Below are 25,579 nucleotides of genomic sequence, written 5' to 3' on the forward strand. Positions count from 1 at the left end.
AGATCACTGGTTGAGCAAATGTTGTTGTATAGGCTGGTTGGGTTAAAGTTACACTTTACAGTAGTACCACCTAACATTAACGTTTTTAAATATACTTTTATATTGAAATTATTTCACATTCAATTGTCAAATTAATGTAGAAACAACAAAGACAATATAATTTTTATATTTGTTTAATGGCATCTTTTATTACTGAAGGCAAGTATCACTGATACAAGACTACTGATTTCTCTAAGAAAATCTTTTTAATCATTGACTATCGCCATTCAACATTACTGTATATTTGAGAACTATCAATTTTTACATTTATTAGACTTTAAAAATGAACTTTTAATTTGAGTGAACTTAAAACAATCTTCACATAAACCCATTATAATAAATGGCATATTTATTACACTGCTTACTTAAAATAAGTATTATACTTACTTAAAATATACAGAGATTGAATGTTTATCCAAAATGTTATCTATCACTAAATTCTAAATTAAATGTAGCCTTGATGAATCTTTAAAGCTACAAAGCTACAAAAGTAATTGATTTCCTCTTTTTCTTTTGTTGTTTGATTACCAAACATCACATTAGTTAAGCTATTAGGTTATTTGGTTTGCTATTACTTTAAGAGCTGCCGCTGCTGAACGTGACGTGGATCTGACACGCATGTTCATAGTTTCATTCACTTCAATATAAAATGATACAGCTTACAGCGCACGCTGGCGCATTTGTGCTTGCAACTGTAAAGCATGTGCTACGAGCACAGTATAGTAGCTGACAATATATTTTTTATACTTAATTATGGCCTGACAACATCTTATCTGACTGCAGTTCACTGTTGTTATACTGAAGCTGCCTCGTCACCTGTGCTGTTTTCGCTCTTGTTTGACTAGCGCCTGATGCCGAGGCAAAGCTAAAATGCACATCTAAAAAGTATCCCATTTGATGTGGTCATAAAGACATTCTGCATCTAAATAAACATTTCTTGTTTAGAAAAAAAGAGCAGTTGTGAGTGGGGTGGCCAACCCTCCTCCCCCACGTTGATTGCATTATATATTTTTAATTCCATTAAACTTTAATCTTTAAAGAAAAATTAATCACCTGCATTAATGCTAAATTTGACGGCACTAATGTATGCGTTTATTTCTCGATAACTCGATATCAATCATTCATATAAGAACTGATTGTGCATTGTAAACAGGGTTGATGGAATATGGTGGGATAAGAAAGGTGAAGGGTAATGTTTAAAGACAGGATAGGGGACGTTTTTTTTTTTTTTTACATTTAACCAGCTAAAGTTCAGTAGAAAAGCTGAAAAGCTGCACATATACTAGGATCTTTTGTTAGGAGTAAACATATCCAAAGCTGTCATCAACCAAACACACAAAAACATTTTCACTACAAAGATAAATGAATGTTCGATGGGTGAGGGAAAGGCATTATTCTTTAATTAAAGGAAGCAATGACCCCAATCAAAAAGCCTTAACGATCAGTGCTGTGTGTTGAGGACAAGGCTGGCGGTTATTGGATTTCAACCAGTCATTCTGATAGGACCCTGATACGGTTTTATGGTATCCAATACTGTTTCCATTCTGACCTGATGAGAGGATACAGGCAGCCATTTGTGACCTTTCAACTCTGACCCTGACCTAAGAGAGGTGCTTCTACAACCCAGCCACCTCTGCCCTGGTCCTGTCGTTACAGCAACCACTCACGCTGATCCATTCATGTCATCAAGAGCGGGATTGTTTCCTGAGATAGAACATGACTTTTATCAGCCACACAAACAGCACCTGGGAAAGTTTGTATCGTAGAGATAAACTCACAGTGATAACCAAACCTACACTCTTCATCAAGGACATTTATAATTGAGCTGTTTCCTTCAAGTCTCAATAAACCAACAAAGACCAGCATACAGGGAACAATTCCTCAAGGTCAAATCTGTCAGCTTTACTTTTACTGAATACGAGCTACTATATACCTGATTGAGGTTTGAGAGCTCAATCTTGTGTACACTGATTCTGGACATGCAACTCAAAATGTGTAACGCTGCAAAAAAAAACATCCTGTTTTTAATGATTAACATCATCTTGCTTTCCGGTAAAACTGATCTGCACATCCTTGAAACAAGATCAATTTATTTCTGTATAAAACAGCAGGAATAGCTTCCAGAAGAAGCATCTTTAATATAATTGTATTTTTTTCTTGTTCTTTTGGAAGATTACAATCATTCATTCATTGTCATTTCTCACTAGGTTCTTAAGCAACTTTTCAGTTTTACAGATTAAGAAAATTATTATTTTTATTAATTTTAGAGATTATAAAACACTTATCATAGTAAAAAAAAAAAAAAGATACATTACGGGGAGATTCAAAACAGTCAATTCTAACAAAACCATTCACATAAAATACGTACAAATTAACGTCTTCCTCAACATGAATGAAGGGCCAACATATTTTAATGTTAAAAACATTAAATTCAAGGAGATAATGCTGCACCATTAGTAATTATGTTATGTCATACTGCAATTGTTTCTGATGAAAAGTTCAATGCTATATGTTAGGGCTGTACAAGAAATCGAATGCGATTTTCATGCGCATCTGGTCAGTAAAGACGCTCCTGTGATCAGAAGTATATCTCCATAACGTGCGTTCAGATCAGGGTTGCCAGGTTTTCAAAACAAATCCCGGGGTTAAAATACAAGTTTTTTTGCCAGGGTTGCCTTGGTAAAATTCGCATTTTAGGGGCTAAACATCACGTTATTGGTATTGGGGTTGCTTCGACCCGCGGACATGAAAAACAACCGCGGACTTGGCAACACTGGTTCAGGTGGAGCGGGATTTACTACACAGAGCCGTAGTCCATCGAGAAGCTACACAAAATTGCTTTCAGAATCGCCTGCGATTTTGAAATCCATTTTGTGTGGATTTTCTGTGTGAACTACGGCTCTGTGTAGTAAAGTCTGTGGTTGTTTTTCCATGTCCGTGGGTCGAAGCAACCCCTATACAAATAACGTGATGTTTAGGCCCTAAAATGCGAATTTAACCAAGGGAACCCCGCCAAAAAATTTTATTTAATCACATGGAACGAAACCCGATTGGGCTAGTTTTGAGAAGTAACTGGGCAGGTTTTGTTTTGAAAACCTGTCAATCCTGATCTGAACGCACGTGCAGGAGATATACTTATAATCACAGTGCCTTAACTGACAAGATGCGCATGAAAATCGCTTTCGATTTTTTGCACAGCCCTACTATATGTGAGTCTATGCAATGGTAACAGGACAAAGGAAATGCAGAGGGAGAGTAAGACAGACCTGATGATACTCTTAAAAAGGACTTTGTTGCATCCGTATCATGTGAAACTAACAATCTGAGTACATTCATAAACATAATCAGTTAATGTTGTGTGCCCATATAAAAAACATATTGCTTAACTCTCTCCCCCTCCCCGCCACTATGCTTTAAATGAATGCTTTAATTTACAGATTTTTTTTTTAAATAAAAAAACAAAGTACTTTTCTTCCGAGACACGCAAACATCTTGTTTAACATTCCTTAAAGAAGTAATCCAATGAGCCATACTTTTGTTTAGTTTTGCTGTGATAATTACTGTGGCACTGCATTCCTAATCACTGCTGATTAAGAGAACGCAATTACCCTCAAACTAAAACACAACTGAAACAACGCAGACCTACAATGCCACATTTCGCTTCATCCACAATGGCAAGTCCAAGGAAATGTGCACAGCGTTTGGCTTCGTTCATTGAAAATAAACAAGTCGCTCTCTAGTTTCCAACCCATCAGTTATAATCACAAGTATTTGTTTGTTTTCTGCAGGCAGGGGGATTGAAGCTCAGATGAAACAAAAAAATTATCCGTCACATGGAAGAGCACTGTTTCAGATCATAACGAGCAGGAGAAGTTTACGTTACGGCTTGTCCGCAGAGCATAAGACGATATATGGCGGAAAAGTGGCTACTGTAGGGCTTTGATCAACAGAAAGAGATTCTTGATTTAAATGTCAGCCTAGTATTACTTACAGGAAAAACCTTCAGTGAAGTATTTCCACATAAAAAATACTTAACATTCCAACAAAAAATAAAATAAAAAAAATTATATATATATATCTATATCTATATATATATCTATATCTATATATATATCTATATCTATATATATATCTATATATATAGATATATATATATATATATATAGATAGATATATATATATATATATATATATATATATATATATATATATATATATATAGATAGATATATATATGCAGTATAATGTTTCCATAAAATTATTGCAATGCTCTGCTTGCTGTGGTTTAAAAACAACAACACTGAATAAATTTTTTAACAGCATGTCATCTTCATGCAGCTAGAATCCTGCTAAGACTTGTATGAGACATCACATCAGTTTTTGCATGTATTTACATTTTTTTTATATTATGTACCTACACTATAAGGCTTTGTATAGTATCTGTATATAGCTCTGTTTGAGCTTTTAATTTTCTTTTTCTCTATCTTGTAACCATCTGGCTTGTATACCTTGGGAACAGGGTATTTTTGATAAAATTATACAATTTTCTACACCTTACATTACAGCAACATCTGCAAATGACATGCAATTAATTTTAATATTCCTCATTATTTTCAATTATATTTAATTTTAATTATTCAAGGTGGTACATTTTTAATAATTGTAATATTGCTTTTCATCAAAACACTGCCCCTTCAAAGTGGTTAATTTTTAATCATCTTATTATTCTTGATTTTTTGTATTATTATATTTAATTTGTATTATTTTAATATTGCCTTTCAAGATGGTTTAATGTTGAGGTGTTAAAACTTCAGGTCGACTTCAATTAACTCATCGTAATATCAAAATGGCATCTGACAGCAGGTCCAGACGGTTTAATTTACTGATGTGACAAGCCGAACACTCTACAAGTCCTGTGCGTGTTCTCAGATGTTATCTCTTCTAAAGCAAACACACAAACCCGTTCGGCCAGTGGCCTGTGTTTCTGTGAGGACACTCCACACAAGCGGACTTTACAAGGGGAGCAAATATTTACTCTGACTACATTTAACGACCGCAGAGGATTGCGGTTAAATACACTGATGTGATTAGAAGCTCCTTACGATGAGTTGGGCTTAGAGGTGTCCAAAAACTGCTCATTTATTTCTCTCTCTCTCTCTCTATCGAAGGTTTAGGAGGTGGGTGATGACTGAAATAATCTAACTTGACAGGAATGATAATAGCGTACATAAATCTTGTTGTTTTTCTTTCTGGGCTAAAGAAATAATGATTATTATATGTTCGACACATGGTGAGAATGCACACAGTGATAATATGATATCGATTTGTAAATACACATATCCACGTATGTAAATAGTGACACAAAGAGAGCATGTTAGGAAAGAGATTTCTGAATGGGGTATACCAGACTTCCATCCAAATACTATCAGGGACTTTAACATTTAAAGAAAAAAGTTAGCACTTTTGGCAGTTAATCCATTGACACCATTAAAAAAACCAACAAAAAAACAAAAACAATTTGCTTCAATATGCCTCCTTCCCAGCCAACAATATTGCAGTCAGAGAGTGAATTAAAAGTCACTCAAGTCGTAAGCTTTCCCCATGCCGTTCCCTCTCACTTCCTGTCAGGAAGAGCCCCCTCTCCGGACGCATAGCTCGCATCGGCAGGGCGCCGGCAGAATTAAGTGCCAGTTGGTGTTAGTGTGTTTTCTCTGGGCCTCCGCGGAGCCCTGCGTTCAAAGAATGCTGAGAGCAATGTTATCCACCGGCACGGAGACCCTCGTGGGTCGTTGTCTGGGGTGGAGGAGGGAAAAAGATGGAGAGGGGGAAAGACAACACGTGGCCTGAGCCTGCGCTTGAACCTTGCGTATGTGTTATGCCTCTCAGCGGGGTCTAGTTCCGACTGTGAGATGAGGAGGGAGAAAGATTCAACCTCAGGTTCAACCACATTCCTCTTCACTTTTGTGACGTTTATGGAACTTACAAAGTTAAAAATGGGACAACTACATGAAGCAAAACAGTCTTCACTGGCAATGTCCCCAGACAGCATTGAATATATTTTTCGAGTGAAGGTCAAATGTTCTTAGGTAAGCAAGATAGAACTAAGCCACAATACGATTATACATGGAATATTAGTTGTATTACTTTTGTTTTAAGAAAAGGCCAGTGTCTTGTAGTCCAAAGCGACTTATATAACCTGATTGATAATGGCCATTCAAACACACTGTGCACCAAAACACATATGGCTACACACCTCATACTCAACTGAAACGCGGTCATTAAAATAGATCGACAGCTATAAAGCTCAATTTATATTGTGTTAAAAATACATGAAGAAGAATGGGAATTGTTGAAGATCTTTCACAGTAGCTCAAATTACACTTAAGGGAAAACTAGTTGCTAACCAAATAAGTAAAACAGAGAGTAAATCATAGCGTATTCACGTGATTTAAATATTCAAATTTTTATTGGTTTTTGAATTCATTTTTATATCCATTTGCAGAGTTAGTCCTCTCCATATAGAAGATGACTTTTTGAAATTGTTATTTTTTAAAACAAACTGGTATAATGAAATCACTGCACGATATTTTACCGGTAAATATGGGAATCTTGGGCCTCATTAATGAAATGGAGCAAAACAAATTTATTCTAGTGGTGTATAAATAAGGACATTTGAATACCAGTCTCTGATATTTTAACAATAAGATCGGCCAATAACTGACCAAGACACTAACGTGTCTGTTATCATAATTACTTTTGATAACGGCTTTCTTATAATTGATTCACTTTTAAAATGTATATTTTTAAAACAGGTAATCAGATCTGTAAAGTAGAGAATCCTTAACAGTTGCCAATAATTCTCCGTAAGTTAAACCTCGGCCATCACAGGAATAAGAAGCATATCAGTTTAATGACACTAGAACTATCAAGAACTATTCTAAACACATTTTACACAGAAACCTGAATGTGTTTCATGAACGAGGTCTCATTAACTGGTGTCTTTTTTGACACAGAGGGTGCGCAGCTGAGAAATGATGAAGAGATCGAGGGAACAGGTTTTCACTGGACAGTCGACCGATCGATTTCTCTTTCTTTTGCTCTCCCAGCGAGTATTGATCCCAAAGTCACAGTGACTGTAGGGGGTTAAACTCTTGAGCCACTGGCCACTCTCCATCCTCTTCCTAAAGGTCAGAGGCTAAGAAATGCCAAGTGCTCGGGGGGAAGTCAGTGTCTCCAGTATGTAAGGTGCCCATCTGTTTAACAGGTTAACTCTACATTAAAGACTCCCTGGTCAGAATCATCAACAATATCAGGACAGCAGATGTGAAACCATTGTGATCAAAGAAAGGAGAAGGTAGCTTATGATCTAAATCCATGAATGGAGAAAAAGTCATATTGTTAAAATGAGAAAACAGACAATACCAATGCAGGCCTTTCGCAAACGTGCCTGAAGATACTGTTTCTTGCTCTTGTACCTCAGCCTTTCCATCATGTGAGGCATTCAGAAGATAAATGTCTTAAAGAATAGATGACCTGACACAAGGTCTGAGTGGTAATGGGTGATATAGGGAAACACGGCTGCCCGAATCCCATATATATCTGACAGACCCACAGCTATCAGGAGGCCACTGTCAAGCAGACGAATGAGATGATTTCCAAACCAACTCTGTTCGGGGAGCGCTTTGCAATTGCTTTTTCTGATGCTTATATAAAGTAGCATTTAACAAAAGACTCTTATTTGCATGTATTTTCATGCTTATCTACGATCCAATCAACAACAACTACTGAATATGAACCGAGCCGCAGCTTCCCCTCCAGAGTGTCTCAACGCAGGTGGCATTATTTATTAAAAAGCTGAAACCTTTTTAAGTGATATTCTCCAGCACAACAGCAGGTGCTATATCTTGTTCAGTAAAGCAATGTGTTTATGTGTGTGTGTGTGTGTTGGTTGTCAAAGAGAATTAGGTTGAGTGAAACACAAGGCTTTTACGTGGATGCCTTGAATGGCAAGATGAGGACACTCAGAGATGATCTTCATGTAATATGCAGGACATAATCTGGAGCCCCATCACTGGCAATTTCCTAAACGGAGCGGATGCATTGATAGCTGTTGTTTTACGCTCATCATCTCTCTCTCCTCTTACCCAAATTCATTATTCTTTTGCCCTCTGTTCTGCTCTCTCTGTTTTGGTTGGAAGTACTGAAGGAATGGTCTGGGTTCAATGTTAGTTGAGCTTCATCCACTTCATCTGTGGCACAATTGTACCACGCACACACAAAAAATATGTTATATAAAAAAACACTGTCAATTGCTTTAAAAAAGTGTTTAAAGTCTAATATTTGAAGGCCATCATTTTTTACACATTAATTCTAAAACAAAAACATCTCTAATTTAAGCTGCAATGTTGTCTAAACCGTGATTCTATCACAGTATTTTATTGTTAACACATAAGCAACTGACTGATCTTGTATTGAATCATGAACATTCATTTAAATAACACTAAAGAGTTTGGTAATCACCATCACTGATTTTTATAAAGCAAAAGTACTGACAGACAAATGCTGTCAAGCTATTTAATCATTAACATTAACAATAACATCCGTAATCATTAAACTAAATATATTAGAGTATAATATATTAGATATATAGATATGTTCAAACCAGAAGATAGAATACAAAAAAGACAGAATACAGAAAAGTTGTATATGTCTCACATTGCTCTATACAACTATCAATAAGACACATATAAGTGAAAAGCAATAAACCACAAAAGGCTTATAGAAGATGATGAAAATTGATCCTGTGTTGGGAATAAAGGGATTCATTTCAGAGAGATGCAATACAATTGCAGTTTAGAATCGCTGTCTAACAGCAGAGCAACCCTCCTGATCCTGAGTGATTAAAAACTAGTCTGTGACCCTAACCTTTGACCTCTAGCCCCAAACCTACTCCATCTTGCACCATAGATATTAATTAGAAAATCTCTGCAGACGGTACCATATCCGCCTGGATTCTATTTAGGGATGAGAAGGAAATGTAAGCTAAAGAAACGAAATCCATCAACATCCTCCCTCTCATCGCCTATTCTGTCAGCAAATACACCGCTTCACTTCCTGTCTACGACAACAGCACTTCCTGCGCGGGCCGTGATGTCCTGATTAACCACAGGATCTATGGGAGACCCTAAACTTCTTCCAGTTTTCCAAATAGAAAGAAAAAAAATCTTCCTCATTCATAAAACTAAATTATCCCCCTACAACCGACGGTGTAATTTAACTGGGGGTAAACAGGGCTCAAGACCTCATTTGAGCTTCACTGCCTTTTCCACCGTTTCTCCCCCCACAATAAAGCTACATTTGCATCAGCTTTGAGAGAATTTAGTCGAGATGATTTATTGAAGTAATCAGCAGCAGCGCAGCCTTTTCGTTGCAGCGCAGGGCCTGCAATGTGCCGCCACTGGAACGGGGTTTGGGCCGGAGGCTTTTTTTCAGTGGAGGCAGGCAGAACCCAAATTCTCCCCTTTGATTAGATTAGCATTACACAACAGCGTGACAGATATGACAAATAGGTGCATTAGAGCGTGTCATTTATTCCCTCTTTTCTAGATGCCTGGGTTCACAGAGGGACCCCCACCTCACGCCTGACTTCTACAAATATATGACGCCCTGTCTGATGCCTGATCTCTCTGGATTACCTTCAGAGAGGGTTATAGGAAAACGAGAAGAGCTTCATTTCTGCAAATAAAAGTGCTAAAGAAAAAGGCAACGGATGCTTGGATATGTGTATTACTCATTTGCATGTAAACCTCGAGTCATTCTCACCTATTCCATGGATTGCTAATACTGAATAATTAAATAAACATTGGCACAAGCAAAACATAATCACTTAAAACTGTAGTAGTCCCAGAGTTAATGTGAGTGTGTGCGTGAAGTGACAGAATATCACACACTTCAGTGACTCTCCTCCTCTAAGGGCAATCTATGGCTACCTCCATTAGCCCCCATCACACACACTCAGAAGGGTGCATATGCACTGCACACACTATTCTACCATCATACCACTCATTTCCTCTTAATAAACACTGGAGGCAAATGCACTCATAACTCACTGACACTCTTACTTTGCAATGTAAATGGTTTTATTTAAAGTTTATTATAATGCCTACAGGCTAACCTTTGCACAAACCTCCAACCCCTGAAAATCACCCGAACACATTTAAACCCCCTCTTTAGATCCTCTAGATTCTAAATATTGACCCATTTTAAAGCTTTATATCATAATCTCAATATTATAGACATTGTAACATCAATTCTTCATCCTACCTGCCTTAAATACCCTCTGTAAAAGCTGATGTGGAAGCTGATCGATCCCGAAACGCTATCAATGTGGCATTATCCTCTGTGACTGGCTATATGACCAAGGCCATTACATTGGGTCAAGACCCCTGACCTTTGAACTCATACCAACAGCATTAAGAAGGGCTCCGTGGCTATTTTTCTGGACTTCTGTCTATACTCCCAGCTTAGTAAGTCAGGCATCGGGCTGGCAGTGTGAAGATAACACTTGCTACAATGGATTTATTAACAGTAAAGAGGTGAAGGGGAAAAAAAGAATAACTTGAGGAAAGATGGAGGAATGACATACCTGAGAACACAGCAGCATGACCAGTTCAACCACAGAACTGCTAGATTTCATACACACAAGACCTAGAAAGAAAAAGGACATTTCATTTCAGATTTAGTAGATGAGAACTTACAGATGAGTAAGATTTTGAATGTAACCAAACAAGCCTTACATAGCTGATCACTAAATGTTGCAACTGACTGAATAAAATCAAGAAAGCTCTTGTAAAATCAATGTAAAAAATACTGCAAATGATTGTACTTTTGTGAAGACCCATCTCGATTTCATATATATTGTAAATAATTTGGTAAATACAAATGTTATCTTCCATCATTTAATAATAAACATTGAGCTATCTGTGTTGAAAATGTAACTAAACCTTTTTAATTCAATTCTATGAGATTTCTAATATCAAATTATAAGCAGCATTGAGGAAAAATATTTATAAGAATTAAAAACATTAAAAAAAATTGTGTCTGTTCTGCTGACACCTAATTCTGCACCATCTTGAGGGGTCAAAGGGTATTGATGACCTTAATGAACCTACACGATGCTACTGTAAACTAATACATGTTTGGGCCTTGTATTACACGAGACTAAATATGGCAAGCATATGTTCTATTGATCGGAAATTCAGCTTTAGAGAAGCGGCTAGGGAACTACATATGCAGATTGTGCACTAGAGATTTAACATAAAAGCTAAAGGTGAGGAAAAAAAACAGGAAGCTGGAGGAAGAGGAAGGAAGGAAGCATTTTTGCTTTAAGTGGCTCTCTAAAGTCACCCTGCAGCTATCAATCAGCGTTTCATTTCTCCGGGTGGCAGTGGACAGGCCAAACACTCGTACGAGTGTGCTGACCTCTGACCCTCTGCTTTATAAAAGAACACTGCTATTATAATCATTGAGTTAAAAGATACTTCCAGCCACATTTACTGAGGTGAGAGAGGGGGTGTGAGTGCTTTCCTAACATACTGGGAGTGATGAGATGTTTCTGTGTTTGTATGTAATGACGTGAACTGAACCCCACTTCAAACTTTCACAAAGATAAGATGCATTTGTGTGGAACACTCCACAGATATCAGTAATACTAGTAAAGAGTAGCTCACTGGTGCCCTCGATGAGTAGCTCCTGTCCATGACTGCCCAGCAATGTGCGAGAGAGGAATGGTGCGAAATCCACAAAAATCTCTCGGAGTAAAGGAGCTGCCTTCTCCAGAGCATGTTCCAACCTCTCTGAGATACTGAAAACACACACACAAACACACCTCTATATAATTAATAGAGAGTGACAACTTTACAATAACAGATTATTTAATGAAGTCATGCATTTAAAAAAAAACTGCATTTCTGAAATATAAATCCATAGGTTGTTTAAAAAAAAAGCATGCAGTTCAGTTTAAAGTGGAGACCTCATGTTGGGGGCGGAGCTCTGGGTCACTGGGGATAAAGCAGGGACAGATGGCAGGTTGGAGCTGGTGGAGGTTCCTCCTGCAGAGAATACAACCAGTAAACAACTCATTACCCAAATACGCACATGCCAAACAAAACAGGGATGCATTAAGCTAAAACAAGCACGTTACTATAATGTTTATACTTGGAACAGAAACCAGAAACAAAATAATTATGTGAATTTGGGGGGAAAAAGGAAATATCTGTATTGCATTATATAGCTTTTTGAGCTTAATGATCTGCATTGATATCATTCATAAAAAAATAAAAAATAAAAACACAATAGTCTGAGTAAATGTGTTACAATCTCTTGCATCTGATTTACAAGGAAACAGCAAAAAATCTAGTTCAAAATAATGTACCTTTTTTTAAATGCACATATTAATAATTAAACAATCACTGTAATTTATAAGCACAATTTCACAATATAAAAAAAAATCAATTGCTGTTCAATAGTTTGAAGTAAGTTTTTCTTAAGAAATTAATACTTTTATTCAGCAAGGATGCAGTCAAGATCAAATATAACATATATAAAGTTACAGAAGATTTTGATTTCAAATAAATGGCATTCAATTAATTCAATTAATCAAACAATTAGTAGAATTTTTTTAAATGGCTTTTATGTTTTTTTTTTTGGCAGGGTTCCCTTGATAAAATGTGCATTTTAGGGGCTAAACATCAAGTTATCGGTATTGGGGTCGCTTCAACCTGCATACATGAAAAACAATCGTGGACTTTGGCAACACTGGTTTAGGTGGAGCAGCATTTACTGCACACAGCCGTAATCCCTAGTAAATCCACACAAAATTGATTTCAAAATGGCAGCCGATTGGTTTTGAAAACCTGGCAACCCTGATCTGAACGCACGTGCTGGAGATACTTCTGATCACAGGAGCGCCTTTACTGAACAGATGCGCATGAAAATCACATTTGATTTTTTGCACAGCCCCAACTGAATCATGAAATGATCACCTAATAGAGAAAGTATGAAGTGATGAACACAGAAATGATTACTTCACAGCATTTATGCTGCTGAAGTTTAAGCAAATATATGTAATCATCGTCTTTCTCACTAGGCGAGAAAGGATCATTAAATGTGTCTAATGACACTTAAATGCCAAATAAAGTGCATTCAAATAAAACTATTTACAATGTTCCTTTGACAATATTCATATTGCCTAGCCCTTCTAACAACCTTGTACAATAACCTTTTCCTGCTGCTATCTACAACAATTTTTTATATAAGGGAGAAGAGTAAAGATCTATGTTTGAGCCCTGACACCATGGGAAAGGAGCTTTAGTTGAATGATAGCTCTGCTCTCGTTAGAATTCATGTAAAATAAGCATTAGAGCAGCTCTTACACTCCCCCTGATAAAACAGCACATAAATTCATTAGCCCTGTGTGTGGCTGTGAATAGTGTACAAATAATTATATGCCAATAAATTTCATCTTGCCCCTGAAAGTGACATATTTTGGGCTAGTGAGGGTCTTGGCACGATCATGCTCTCTCACACACTACAATAAATCTGCATACACTAATATCTCTGCAAATGCACACGTGGGGTCTCAGGGCAGGGATAACTCTTGCAGCAGTATGGAATGTTCCTGGCTGTGGGGACAGCGGCTCTTTAAGCACCACCATGTGCGTCCGCAGAGAGTCTCCCGCTCGCTGATGAAGTAGCCACTTCAAACAACTCGGAGAAAATTAGCTTATCTCTATTCAGCTGGGAGCTGCCCCTCTCCTTGTGTGCGCACACACACATACACAGGAGAACCATAAAAATACAGACAAGCTTAAAACTACAAGCATGAGATATAGACCCACGAGTACACTACTTCAAAGACAAGAAAAGCTAAAGGGAACTAAAAACAATCCCTTCACGCACAAAGGATCATGTGTGCAAGCACATGTTGGTTTCAAAATAAAGGAACATCTCAAAGACACGATGATTTTTAGACCGAGATGATGGTGATGTTGGCTACAATTCAAACCCAAGCCATAATCTTCACAAATAGTTGTTGACATGATTAGATCTACTGAAAAACATGATTTGGCTGATCCGAATTGGGAAGACCAACTTCAGATGTCATTAAGTTTTTGACATGTTTCACTAAATCTATAAAGGCATAAAGTCAAAACTACACCCATAGCTGTACATAGTGAGGTTAGATTGATATCAATGCCATTAATCAATGACTCATCAGATTTTTTTTAATCCATTCAATTTTTTTTTTTTTAAAGAAATGAATACCTTTGTTCAGCAAGGATGCAATAAACTGATCAAATGTGACAATAAAGACATTTATAATGTAGCAAAAATTATATTCTTTTTTTTATACATGAAAAATATATCATAGTTTCCACAAAATAATTACTAAAATCACAATAATAAATTACATTTTAAATAAAATAAAAATATTTTCAATTGTAATAATATTTTACTATATTTTTGATCAAATAAATGCAGCCTTAGTGAGACCTACTTAAAAATATATTATATTTTTTCGTTTCATTTATAGAGCATTTATAATAAACATAAATTATGTGTATACAGTAATGTAAAGGACAACACAGGATGATATTTGTAATCACCTATACTAGGATGGAAATATGAAGCTCTGTATTTTGGTAAAGTGTAGTTAGTGACATGCTCTTTTATGAGGACACTCACCTGGGATAGACTCTGTGCTCTCAACAGTTTCTCCTGCGGACACCACTGACACACTGTTGACTGGAGTTTCACCCGAGGATGCAGCAGTGGCTGATGGGACGGCTGCAGCTGCAGAGACCGTACTCATTCCTGGTGAGGGAGCCCCACCCATTCTCTTGGGTGCCACGACAACACTCCTGTAAAAGAATGAACAACCAAGAAGGCAATAGTCAATGTAACAGATTTTGAGGATGGCCAGAATTGAAACTGTTGCTGTACATTATTATTATTATTAGAAAATATTATCCTTATCCTTTTTTGGTGGGTTGAATTCAATTAAATAATTGTATGCTTGCATTCTAGTTTGAGCTGTTCCTCTTTTAAATGTATTTTTTATCAAGCAATGCAGAAAGCAGACTCTGATGTTCTGATAAATACACAGAGCTAGAGAATCAAGCACTCTGTCAAAAAACCATTAGCTCTTGTTCCATCGTCAATCCTGCAAGGATCAGACTGATGGTGTTGGCTAAATATGCTGCACATAATGTGATTTAGCATAAAAAGCCGCCCAGCTCTCACAACACAAGAAGCCCATTTACCGTATTAGTGTAATTAGAGCCCTGCTTCCCTGACACAGAATATTCCATAATGGCAGCATCTATCTTTCCACCAATCAATGGCCTCCCAGCTCCTGTCACTCAGAGCTCTAAACTTTATGACTGATTCAATTTGGTGGTGTTTTATGGTCTAGAAGCTACTGTGTACAGTGTCATGCTTTGTGATTATCTGATAAACAAGCTGTTTTGCGGTTAGGTAAAGATTGAAGGAATGAAAATGTTGTAAACATTTTAGTTCATTTTGAAGGTTGTGCTCTGTTAACAGTATTAGGCAACAGTCTGGACACACTTGAATGAATTCACGTTCCTCTTGATATCAAACACTGTATAAACTGGCAATTTATGAATTTATGCTTTAATTATTTTAGTAGACAAAAAAAAAAAAACATTCAGTCACATTTACTCATTTGTTTTCCATATATTTTTATTTTCTGTGGGAATTAAAATTAAAAATATTTTGCCAGTTCTTAATGCATTTTTACAATGGCAGTTTATAAATATAGTTATCAAACCCTAAAATGTAAAAAAAAAAACTATTAAATGTAAGCAAACAAAAAAAACTCATTATAAAAAGACTACAAAAGGAATAGCTCGCATTCAGATAAAAAAATAAAAATATTAAAAATTAAAAAGGTCTGATGCCTTCATTGGCTCTTGCCTGGGTTGCAAATAAATGTGATGAACAGTATTTGGTATTTGAGAGCACACTACAGGAGAAATGCAAAAAAAAAAATAAAAAAAAAAAAAAAATTTCACAGCCAGAAACCTTATTTAAACCCTAAAGACTTTTAGATACGCATCCGAGGATTCCTCCTCATAGAGATGGTAAGCAAAGTTTCTCTAGGCTAAAATATAAATCGTTTTGATTTGTCTGTCATATGATAATTTGTGTTAGAACACCATTAAAATGATTTACAATAAAGAACAAAATGGGTGGGTGTATACTCATTTTAAATACTCTACCTCCATTAAATTGTAATATATATATAAGTAACATTAAAGATTGGATTGTATGTTGAGCTAAACCGGGGAAGAAGCATATTAAACACAAAGTAACCATGGTAACCCTTTTCAAATCACAAATGATAAAATGTTACAAGATAAAGAACACATCAGTATTTAAAAGCTTTCACAATGAAGTCACGGGTCTCTGGTGCATTCTACATTGTCTAGAGGTAAAAATGGAAATGGTTCATATCAGTTGAAAGCCGTGACAGAGCTCTGGCCTTTCACAGTGGCTAGTGTTGAGTTTATCAGTGCTGACAGAGGGGGTAATACTACGCAGTCACCAGCTCCTCTCCAGAACACATCCACAGAGACGCTACAGACTGAGGAGGCACGCCAGCGTCAGATAAGAGCTGTCTAGGACAGACCGCTTCAATCGTCCCGCTGGAAGTTGCCTAGAAGCAAAGGCACGAGAACGAGAGTGTTCTCACACCATTTCTAAACATCTGATGTCTCCTTAACTTGAAAATAGCCAGTCCGAGAAAAGCAAAGGAATTTATAAACTGGAAGGCTCGCGGTATCACGCTCATGACATCAGCATTTGCTGTTCACCAGTCCACCGTTCCAAAAACTCTATTAGAGTGCATTTCTGTTCTCTCTCAAGTGCATGTTTAGCACTGAATGTTCGTGGGATGGTGGGGGTGTGCGTCTGCAGCATCCATCTGCTCAAAGGCGCAGGTTTTAAATTATTCAGCGCACCATTAGCCACACTTAGCCCCAGCTCACTACCACTGTCGATTAATCAGAGCTGCCAGGTGTATACCACCAGACGAGAGGCCAGCGCTGACCAGCATCCGTGGAGTTTGGATTCCAGACACTGAATTATTTAGCAGCTTTAACCAACACTCCCGGAGACGACATGTAAACAGCATGTTTCCCGTAATCTGCACAAATATATGTGAGCTTGGGTGCGAGGAAATGTGTGTGAGAAATTGGTCTTACTGGACGTGGATCGACATTTTCAACTGATGTTAAACGAGGGCTGGACAATTCATTTCTTCACAAAGAAGCGCTACTTTAAATGAGTCCTAATGGTGGTAAGTTTTATACTGTGCGGGCTTATTTAAATTTTAATATTTACTCCTTGGTGTCGCCTTTGGAGGTTAGGGTGCAAAGATGATACCAGAAATATGCGTTTCATGTCATGGATGAAAACAAAGAATTCGTTCTTTCAGAAATAAATCAACTCATTTTCGCAGTTCACAAAATCAGAGAACCTGTTGTAAAGAAGATCAGTCATTTTATCATCTCTGTGATATCCTAACCCTGTGTACATCAAATTTGTGTCCAACAAGTCATTATAACACTATTCACTGGTCTCTGGATCCTATCAGCAAATATTTGCAGACTTCCTGTCAAAACAATAGTGGGGTAAGAAAGACTTATGGTGAAATCAGTGTGTTGTTGATAGTACATAAATTAAATGTCTGTTTTAACCTTGACCCCAGGCTTGCTTTATCTAGGAGACCCTGTTTTTTTTTCTCCATATATAACACTCGTAAATCCTCTGGGATTCATTCATACCGCCCTGGGTGTTCCAACATACCCTCTGTTTAGCAAGCACGCATGCATACTGGCACAGAGTATAACTTCAGAGAAAAATGCAGCAACACTGATCAGACTTCAGCCGACAGAACAGCTGCAGTATTCTTTACCCCGGGTTTGAAGTATTCGATTGGTAATTCATTCAAGTTTGCAGTGGAAAACAACTTCAAATAGTCAAAAATCATAACGAGACAAAAACAGGACTCAAAATGCCAGTGAGCGAGATGGAGGACAGGACATGTGAGTGTGTGTTGAAGAGAGAGGGTGAGTGAGTGGACTTGGAAAACACCAGACTCAGAACTGGAGTCATCCAGATAACTCGGCACCTCTCTGCCGGGGATCCTGAGAGGAGATAAGACTTTCCTTCACGCTCTGGGAAATTGGTAGTTGACATTAAATACTTTCGGGAATTTTGTATGGTCTAGTTGACATAATACTCTGTTTAAAACTACTTTAAGCAGAACTTTAATGACCACTTATTATGTAAAAAACTGCATCCATATTTAAAAAGATATTTAAAAAAGAATTAAAATTAAATGTACATACTATTAAAATGTATTTTTTCTTTGCAGGAACAAAAAGAATAAGATAAATAAATTAGCTGCAATGTTTGAAGCTGAGTAACGATACACGTATTCGTATTGAACCGTTCAGTATACATAAACCAAATGATTCATTGGACTAATCCTATTACGTTTGGAAAATAAGTGAGTGAAATATAGAGTACTGTACTCTGTACTCAATAAGGCAGCCCAAATGGTGTAACAGGCAACGTGCTGTCTGCCCTGCGGCCTCACGATATGCTCCCCGTGCTGGGGTGTGTCGAAAGATGATGATCTTGTATCAACAATAGCCAGAGATATTGTCAAAAACATAAATTATTGGCAATATGAAGAGGATTAAGTATTTCCAATTGATGTAGCCTGTTACATTATTATTTTTATTAGGGTTACTTTTATTATTAAATTAAAATTACAATTACAATTAATTTGCACTGCAATATAACCCCTCAACTAATGCGCTGCAAGAATAACAAATTATAGGCTATTAACTCCTCAATTAAAATGCTTTAAAAAGGTATTTTAAAACAAGTCTATTGAACAATGAATTATAGGCCTAATTCAAATATTAACACTGCAGTCATCAATAAAAATCAATGAAATAAAAACCTTTAGTGTATTTCAACTTAAGCACCAACTTTCAAAAACAACCTGTTTATTACAAAATACCTTTCTTCTCATTTTTTTCCACTGTATATGGGCCTCAAGAGAAATATTAAGGGAAATGAGAAACAGTTATTTTTCAGCATATGTTGAATTTGATTCGTCTCTCGCCATCTCTGAGAGAATTTGTGGCGTCAGATGCCGAAAGCTACCTCATTACTCCGTCATTCCCTTTTTACTTGCACTTTCTGCACAGTGAATTGACTGAAATTAAGACGTACACCAGCATAAACTCTTGTGCAAAGTTTGAACATTGCTTATGGGACATCCATTGGCTCGCCTTCATGGTTTAAAAAAATATATTAAAAAAATTGCAACATAAGCAATTAACCACTCCCCCAACTTTATTAATATTTAGTAAGGCAGTAGTTAAGTTAAGGTATGGGGTAGGATTAATGGATCTAAAATGCAGTCATGATGAATAAGGCATAAATATGTGCTTTATAATAGTAATAAAAGCCACTATGCTAGTAATATACATGCTAATAAGCAACTAGTAAATAGAGAGAATCTATCCTTACAATAAAGTGTTTCCCAAACGTTTGTAACCTCACACACAAAAATCCATCTTAAAGATAAGAGATCCATCAGAAAAAGCCACTCCTTTCATTATGTTGCATGTTCATGCAGGACTTTTCTGTTCTGTGTGCAGAAGCCCTTCACCAGAGATGAGGAAAATGGCACTGCAGACAACAATAGCCAATCTATGATTTATTAGGCTATTAGTTTCATTTTTATCAGATTTTTCTGTATGCAGGTTTGGGTAAGAATAATTTGGGTCGGATTTGGGACTCGAGAAGACCTCTTGTCTGAAAAGACGAATTGTATGTGAAAAACTGACTTTTTTTTACTAAACATTTGTGTTGGTATGAACAGACCAAAAGTGAAGCTTGGTTTGACTGAAGACCTGATGAAGGACCAAGTCCTCTCTCAGAATGTCTTTATTTCTTAGTGGTGGCGGCAGAAGAGAGCTGCAGTGACTGCTGGGAGCTTTGAGCTCATCCTTTGCAGGAGCCAGCGTAATCCCTGTCCTGATATCAGCAGCATGGCGATACCTGACAGAGCATTCCTCAGATAAAACACAAGGCCAGATCAGAGGGATGTCTCACAGATGCCCAGAAGACATAGAGAGGAGAAGAGATGTGAGAGAGCAAAAGGCAAACAGAAAGAAGATGGTATGACATACTGCTTTCTATTTCCAACACAAAATCATATTTTTTCTTCTTTCTCTTTTTTGTAATAAACCCTCTATGGTTATGTCAGACTTATGCACAGACAATGCAGCAAATAAAAACCAGACAGTGCAGACGTTCGCCAACACACAGCAATGGATCTTGTTTCCCAAACACACCCAACGGACCCCATGGAGCAACAGTTACACTACAGTCTTTAAACAGACAAATTAATAACAAAAAAAAAAACTTATGTACACAACATCCATTCAAAGGATTGGGGTAAGTAATAGGGATGTAACGATTAACCACGAGCTAGTTGAAAATCGGTTCAAATATGTAATGATTCAAATCAGTTGAGATGCAAACAAATCGCGATTCATTTAGGGGTAGGAGTTAATATGAAACCATGTCTGAGGGGAACTTACTGTCTTTAGAAAAGTTTGTTTGGTTTGATGGTATTTTTTCTTTTCATCTTGCCTCTGTATAATGCATATTGAAGTTCATAAGTGCAGAGCTGCTTTGTTTACAGCAGAAACCAAGGAAACGCTTTAAGCTGGCAGAGAGTGAATCTGCATCTCATTCAGTTTTACAAAACTGAAGTCAAAACATTGACATTATACAATCTAATTTTTATTAAAAACTGCTCATGTTGCATGTACACAGCATCTTTATTTGGATAATGATTAAAATGCAGTGGTTAATTTTAAATGGAAAGATGACAGACAAAGCCTTATTTTGTTTATATGAAGAGGGTTCTTTTATTTGTGTTATTTATTTGATATGGGGCTTGTTTTAAAATTTCTATTTTTCTATTTTGATCTATTTTGATATTTACATTTACATTATATTAAAATTTTGTTATTTAGAATACACTTATCCAAAGCAAATTACAAATGAGGACAACAGAAGCAATCAAAACCAACAAAACAGCAATAATATGCAAGTGATAAATTAGTATATTATTATAGTGTTATATTTCAATTTCACAGAGAAATGTGAAGCATTTTGTCCAAGCAATAATTAAAGGACACATTTAATTTATAATTTGTCTTAAATCTCATTTTGTAATAAATAAATAAATAGTGAATCGAATCGATTCGTGAGTTGGGTGAATCGTTACATCCCTACATAGTAAGATTTTATTTTTAAATGAATACTTATATTCAGCAAGAATTAACTAAATTGATCAAGTGTGACAGTAAAGCTACAATGTTATAATGATTTTTATAATAAAAAAATCCAGTTATTTTCAACGTTCTATTCATCAAAGTTACATGGGTCAAAAACATGTCATTTCTTTTTTTTATTTTGGCAGGGCAACCAAAAATGTGAATCTTTTTAGTGTTGAGCTCTAGTGTTAGATATGAAACAAACAGCGGTACAACTGAATTGGTGTTCTTTTTTTCCTTTACAATAACCATCTGCCCTTACACACACACACACACACCACCAAACACAGACACAAATCCACTGGCGGAGGAATGGACAAGTGGATGTATATGCGTCTCCTGAGGCCTGTTTTTGATGGGCTCTGCTTTTGTAAGGCTGTTTGTTTGTTTGTGTGTAGAATGGCACACTTCCGAAGCAGAAGTCAGGTGCTCTGTGGGGCTGTCCATCATAAAACGCACACAGACCAATTTCTTTTTTTTTTTTTTTTTTTTTACATTGAAGTCAGAATACAATTCTTGAAGAGAGAACAATAGAACGAAAAAAAAAACGCTCTAGCAAAGCGCTTTAGATCTGTGTGCACGGATTGGCCGTTGAGCTACACATCTGGACTGTCCACTCACCTGTCAAAAGAGTGGAACTGGACGGACTGATCACGGGAAGCATCGCCCACTGCACCCAGAAACCCGGGCGGTATGAGGCTAGGGTCCACTATGATGTCATCAGAGGGAGCACTAACGAGACTTCTCAAAATATCCTTGACATTAACATTTTTGCCTTTGCTGTCTCTATCAGTGACATCTTGACCTCTCCTGACTTCAGAGGACAAAGTAGACAGGGCTTCGGATACAGCATCTGGGCCGGTCTGTGCCTCGGTGATGACTGAGGTCTTCCCGTCCTCAATACTAGAGTCCCGACGATGGGGAGACAAACCGTTCTCAAGATCAGACTGAACACTCTCTGCAAATCAAATAAAATAAAGTACACATCAGTCCACTCTTCAAAACACTGAATGCATGAGTATTTATTTGTTCTATAGGTTCTCTGGGGTCAACTTGCAGCAGTGATGTGTGTGGGTTCAGGTGCTCACCTGTGCTCCTGACAGACTGTGAGCGCCGGGCATGACTTTTGTCATTGTGTGGCTCAAGGATGTCTCGATATTTAGATACCATGAGTACAGAGATAAAGTAGACCACAGCCAGGGCCAGGAACTGAGCCTGTTTACTGTCATCCTAAAGCACAGCACACAACAAAACAATTGAAAGTGAAACAAAGAAAGTCGTGACATTTTGCCAACTATGGTAACCCATACTCAGAATTGGTGTTCTGCATTAAACCTATCCAAGTGAACACACACAGCAGTGAGAAGTGAACACAGCGTGAACACACACCTGGAGCAGTGGGCAGCTACATATCCAGCGACTGGGGAGCAACTGGGGGTTCAGTGCCTTGCTTAAGGGCACTTCAGTCATGGGTATTAAGGGTGTTTATTCACTCCCCCCACCTACAACTTCCTGCCAGCACTGAGACTCGAACCTGATACCTTCAGTTTACAAGTCAAACTCTCTAACCATTAGGCCACAGCTGCCCCTTAATTAGCTCATTTTAGAGTATTATTAAAAAAATTAGCCACATCGCTGTTCACAATTTTGGGGTCAATACGATTTTTTTTTTATAAATTAATATTTTTTGAATTCAGCAAAAATGCATTAACTGATCAAAAATAACAGTACAGACCTTTGCATTAATGCTATTTTTTTCAACTAAATGTTTTTGTTTTTACCACAAAGGTTTTCAACATTAGTAATAATAAGAAATACCCAATTCCTAAACGTATCAGCTACCTTCCTAACTACTAATAAGCAGCAAATTAGGAGTTTTTTTGAGGCAAAAGTCATAGTTAATGGTTTGTTAATAGTAAGAATTGGACCTTAAAATAAAGCGTGTCTCCTAGTACTCCCTTTTTTCACACACCGTTTTTTCACTGCACTACAAAACATTAGTTAAATGAGTGGCAGATCAGACATGCAGTAGTTGAATGAGTACTGAGTGAAAAAAACTCACTATATCCCTGAACACTACAGCACGGAGACGGTTGATGTCCATGTCCTGCAGAAGCCGGTCTAAATCTCTGATAGGAGACATCCCTCCTGTCACAATGTCCACAGGACTCTGTAACACAGTTCACACAGTCTCATTCACAAAGTCAGCTCAGCATAGACGGTTGTTCTCAATAACGTATTCACACTGCTCCAACACTTGATTTCAGTTGGACTTTGTAAAAACTATGGAGTCTTCTGTTTTTGTTTGCTGTTCCACATTTAGACAGCACTGAGGCACAGAGGCATTAATGCATCAGTTTTGCTAAGATTCTTAATAATAGATGAGCTGTGAGTGTGGAGTGTAAGTTACACAACACATTAAGGAAGAAAAGGGTTTTATTTTTTTACTGGAACTGTAAGAATCAAAACTTGGCCCATTGACAAAAGGATTCTATTTGAGGATTCTGTTTAAGGTTCTATTTAAAATTACCATCTGGACACTAGAGAGAGAGAGAGAGAGAGAGGGAGGTATCCTTGGCATTAAGCTGAACTTGCCTGTGCTGGTATAGACTTGGCGGCTCCCACAAGGCTTTGCTGTCCACGGCTGCTCTCTGCACAAGACTTACCCAGAGTGTGCTGCTGACATTCCAGACAGTTTCTCACAGCCATCGCGCACACTGAGGGGGAGAGAGAGTGTGTGAGAGAAGGACAGACAGAGAGAGAGTGTGCAACTGAGAGGTAGAAATGCGGAGAAAAAGACAAAATCATAGAGATGAAAGAGTACCAGAATGAAAAGATATACAGACTAAAGGAAACATGACATATGAGAAGGTCATTGCATGACAATGAAAAAGGGCTTAAAATACCATCTTATGAGTGAACATAGTGAAAACTAAAGCCATAAGTAGACATCCTAAAATGATTATACTTTTTTTTTTAAGAAAATGGACATCAATGTTGTCAATGTTTTTTTTTGTGTGTGTGTGTGTGTGTCACTTTGTTGTTTGTAGGGTGTTCAAGGCAGTTTCTAAGGCATTGCATGATGGTTGAAAGGTGGCTATTTACTGGCCCAAGTTTTCTTTTTTTAAACCCCCACCCCTCACACACACACATTAAATACATTAATACATTAAATTGTAATACTTTTAGAACATATTGCTTTTACTGTATTTTTAAAAGAAATACATGCAGTATTGTGAGAATAGGAGACTGCCTTCAAATAATAAATAAGTTAAACATTCAGCTAAGTGATGTTTTCCTAAGCGATAACTATTTTCATGTCATTTATTTTCATTATAATTTTCATCAAATGATAATCAATAAACTGCCAATATTATAATGTATTCTAATTATACTATTTTGTCTAAATGGACTAGAAGTAATACACTAAATACTTCAATACCACGACTTAGGTGCCCTTGAGCAAGGCATCGAACCCCCAACTGCTCCCCGGGCGCCGCAGCATAAATGTCTGCCCACTGCTCCGGGTGTGTGTTCACAGTGTGTGTGTGTGTGTGTGTTCACTGCTCTGTGTGTGTGCATTTCGGATGGGTTAAATGCAGAGCACAAATTCTGAGTATGGGTCACCATACTTGGCTGAATGTCACTTCACTCCCTAAAATATAAATTAATTAATTAACGGATATTCATTTTTGACTGGCTAAATATTAAATTTAAGTCTTATTAAATTATAAGTGTTTTAAAAGATTAAAATTAAGAGTAAGATGATGGCAAAGGTAATCCAAACATATAAACAGTGGTAGTGAGCACGCAGAATTGTATATTAGCCAGTATAGAAGTGATATCCTCAAATCCTGTCCGCTAACTAATATAGTTCCAATATATCATACATTACCACTAAAAATAAACATTTAAAATAATTTGATATGAATTAACAAATGAATATCAATATAGAAACCCGCTGCAAGGTAATTCATCTCCAAGACATAACAGTCATACAGAGTATAGAAAAGGAAAACACATTAAACTGTATGAGGTTTGGAAAACAGATGACGTTGCTTATTCTGTGTTGAATCATTTTG

General features: G+C 37.0%; 1 protein-coding gene across 3 annotated transcripts in view; it reads right to left on the minus strand.

Annotated features, from left to right (window-relative positions):
- The window catches only part of lrba (LPS-responsive vesicle trafficking, beach and anchor containing), a 240,783-nt gene that overhangs the window by 127,683 nt on the left and 87,521 nt on the right, over positions 1 to 25,579 (minus strand). For all 3 annotated transcript variants that reach the window (XM_026203763.1, XM_026203765.1, XM_026203762.1), the window contains exons 26-33: positions 24,093 to 24,214; positions 23,560 to 23,667; positions 22,586 to 22,727; positions 22,119 to 22,455; positions 14,785 to 14,960; positions 12,071 to 12,149; positions 11,769 to 11,902; positions 10,685 to 10,746 (exon numbers count right to left, since the gene is read on the minus strand). In XM_026203763.1, the coding sequence (XP_026059548.1) occupies positions 10,685 to 10,746; positions 11,769 to 11,902; positions 12,071 to 12,149; positions 14,785 to 14,960; positions 22,119 to 22,455; positions 22,586 to 22,727; positions 23,560 to 23,667; positions 24,093 to 24,214 (1,160 nt within the window). The remainder of the gene's footprint in view (positions 1 to 10,684; positions 10,747 to 11,768; positions 11,903 to 12,070; positions 12,150 to 14,784; positions 14,961 to 22,118; positions 22,456 to 22,585; positions 22,728 to 23,559; positions 23,668 to 24,092; positions 24,215 to 25,579) is intronic.

This window comes from Carassius auratus, chromosome 26 (assembly GCF_003368295.1).
Source record: "Carassius auratus strain Wakin chromosome 26, ASM336829v1, whole genome shotgun sequence".
Lineage (NCBI taxonomy): Eukaryota > Metazoa > Chordata > Actinopteri > Cypriniformes > Cyprinidae > Carassius > Carassius auratus.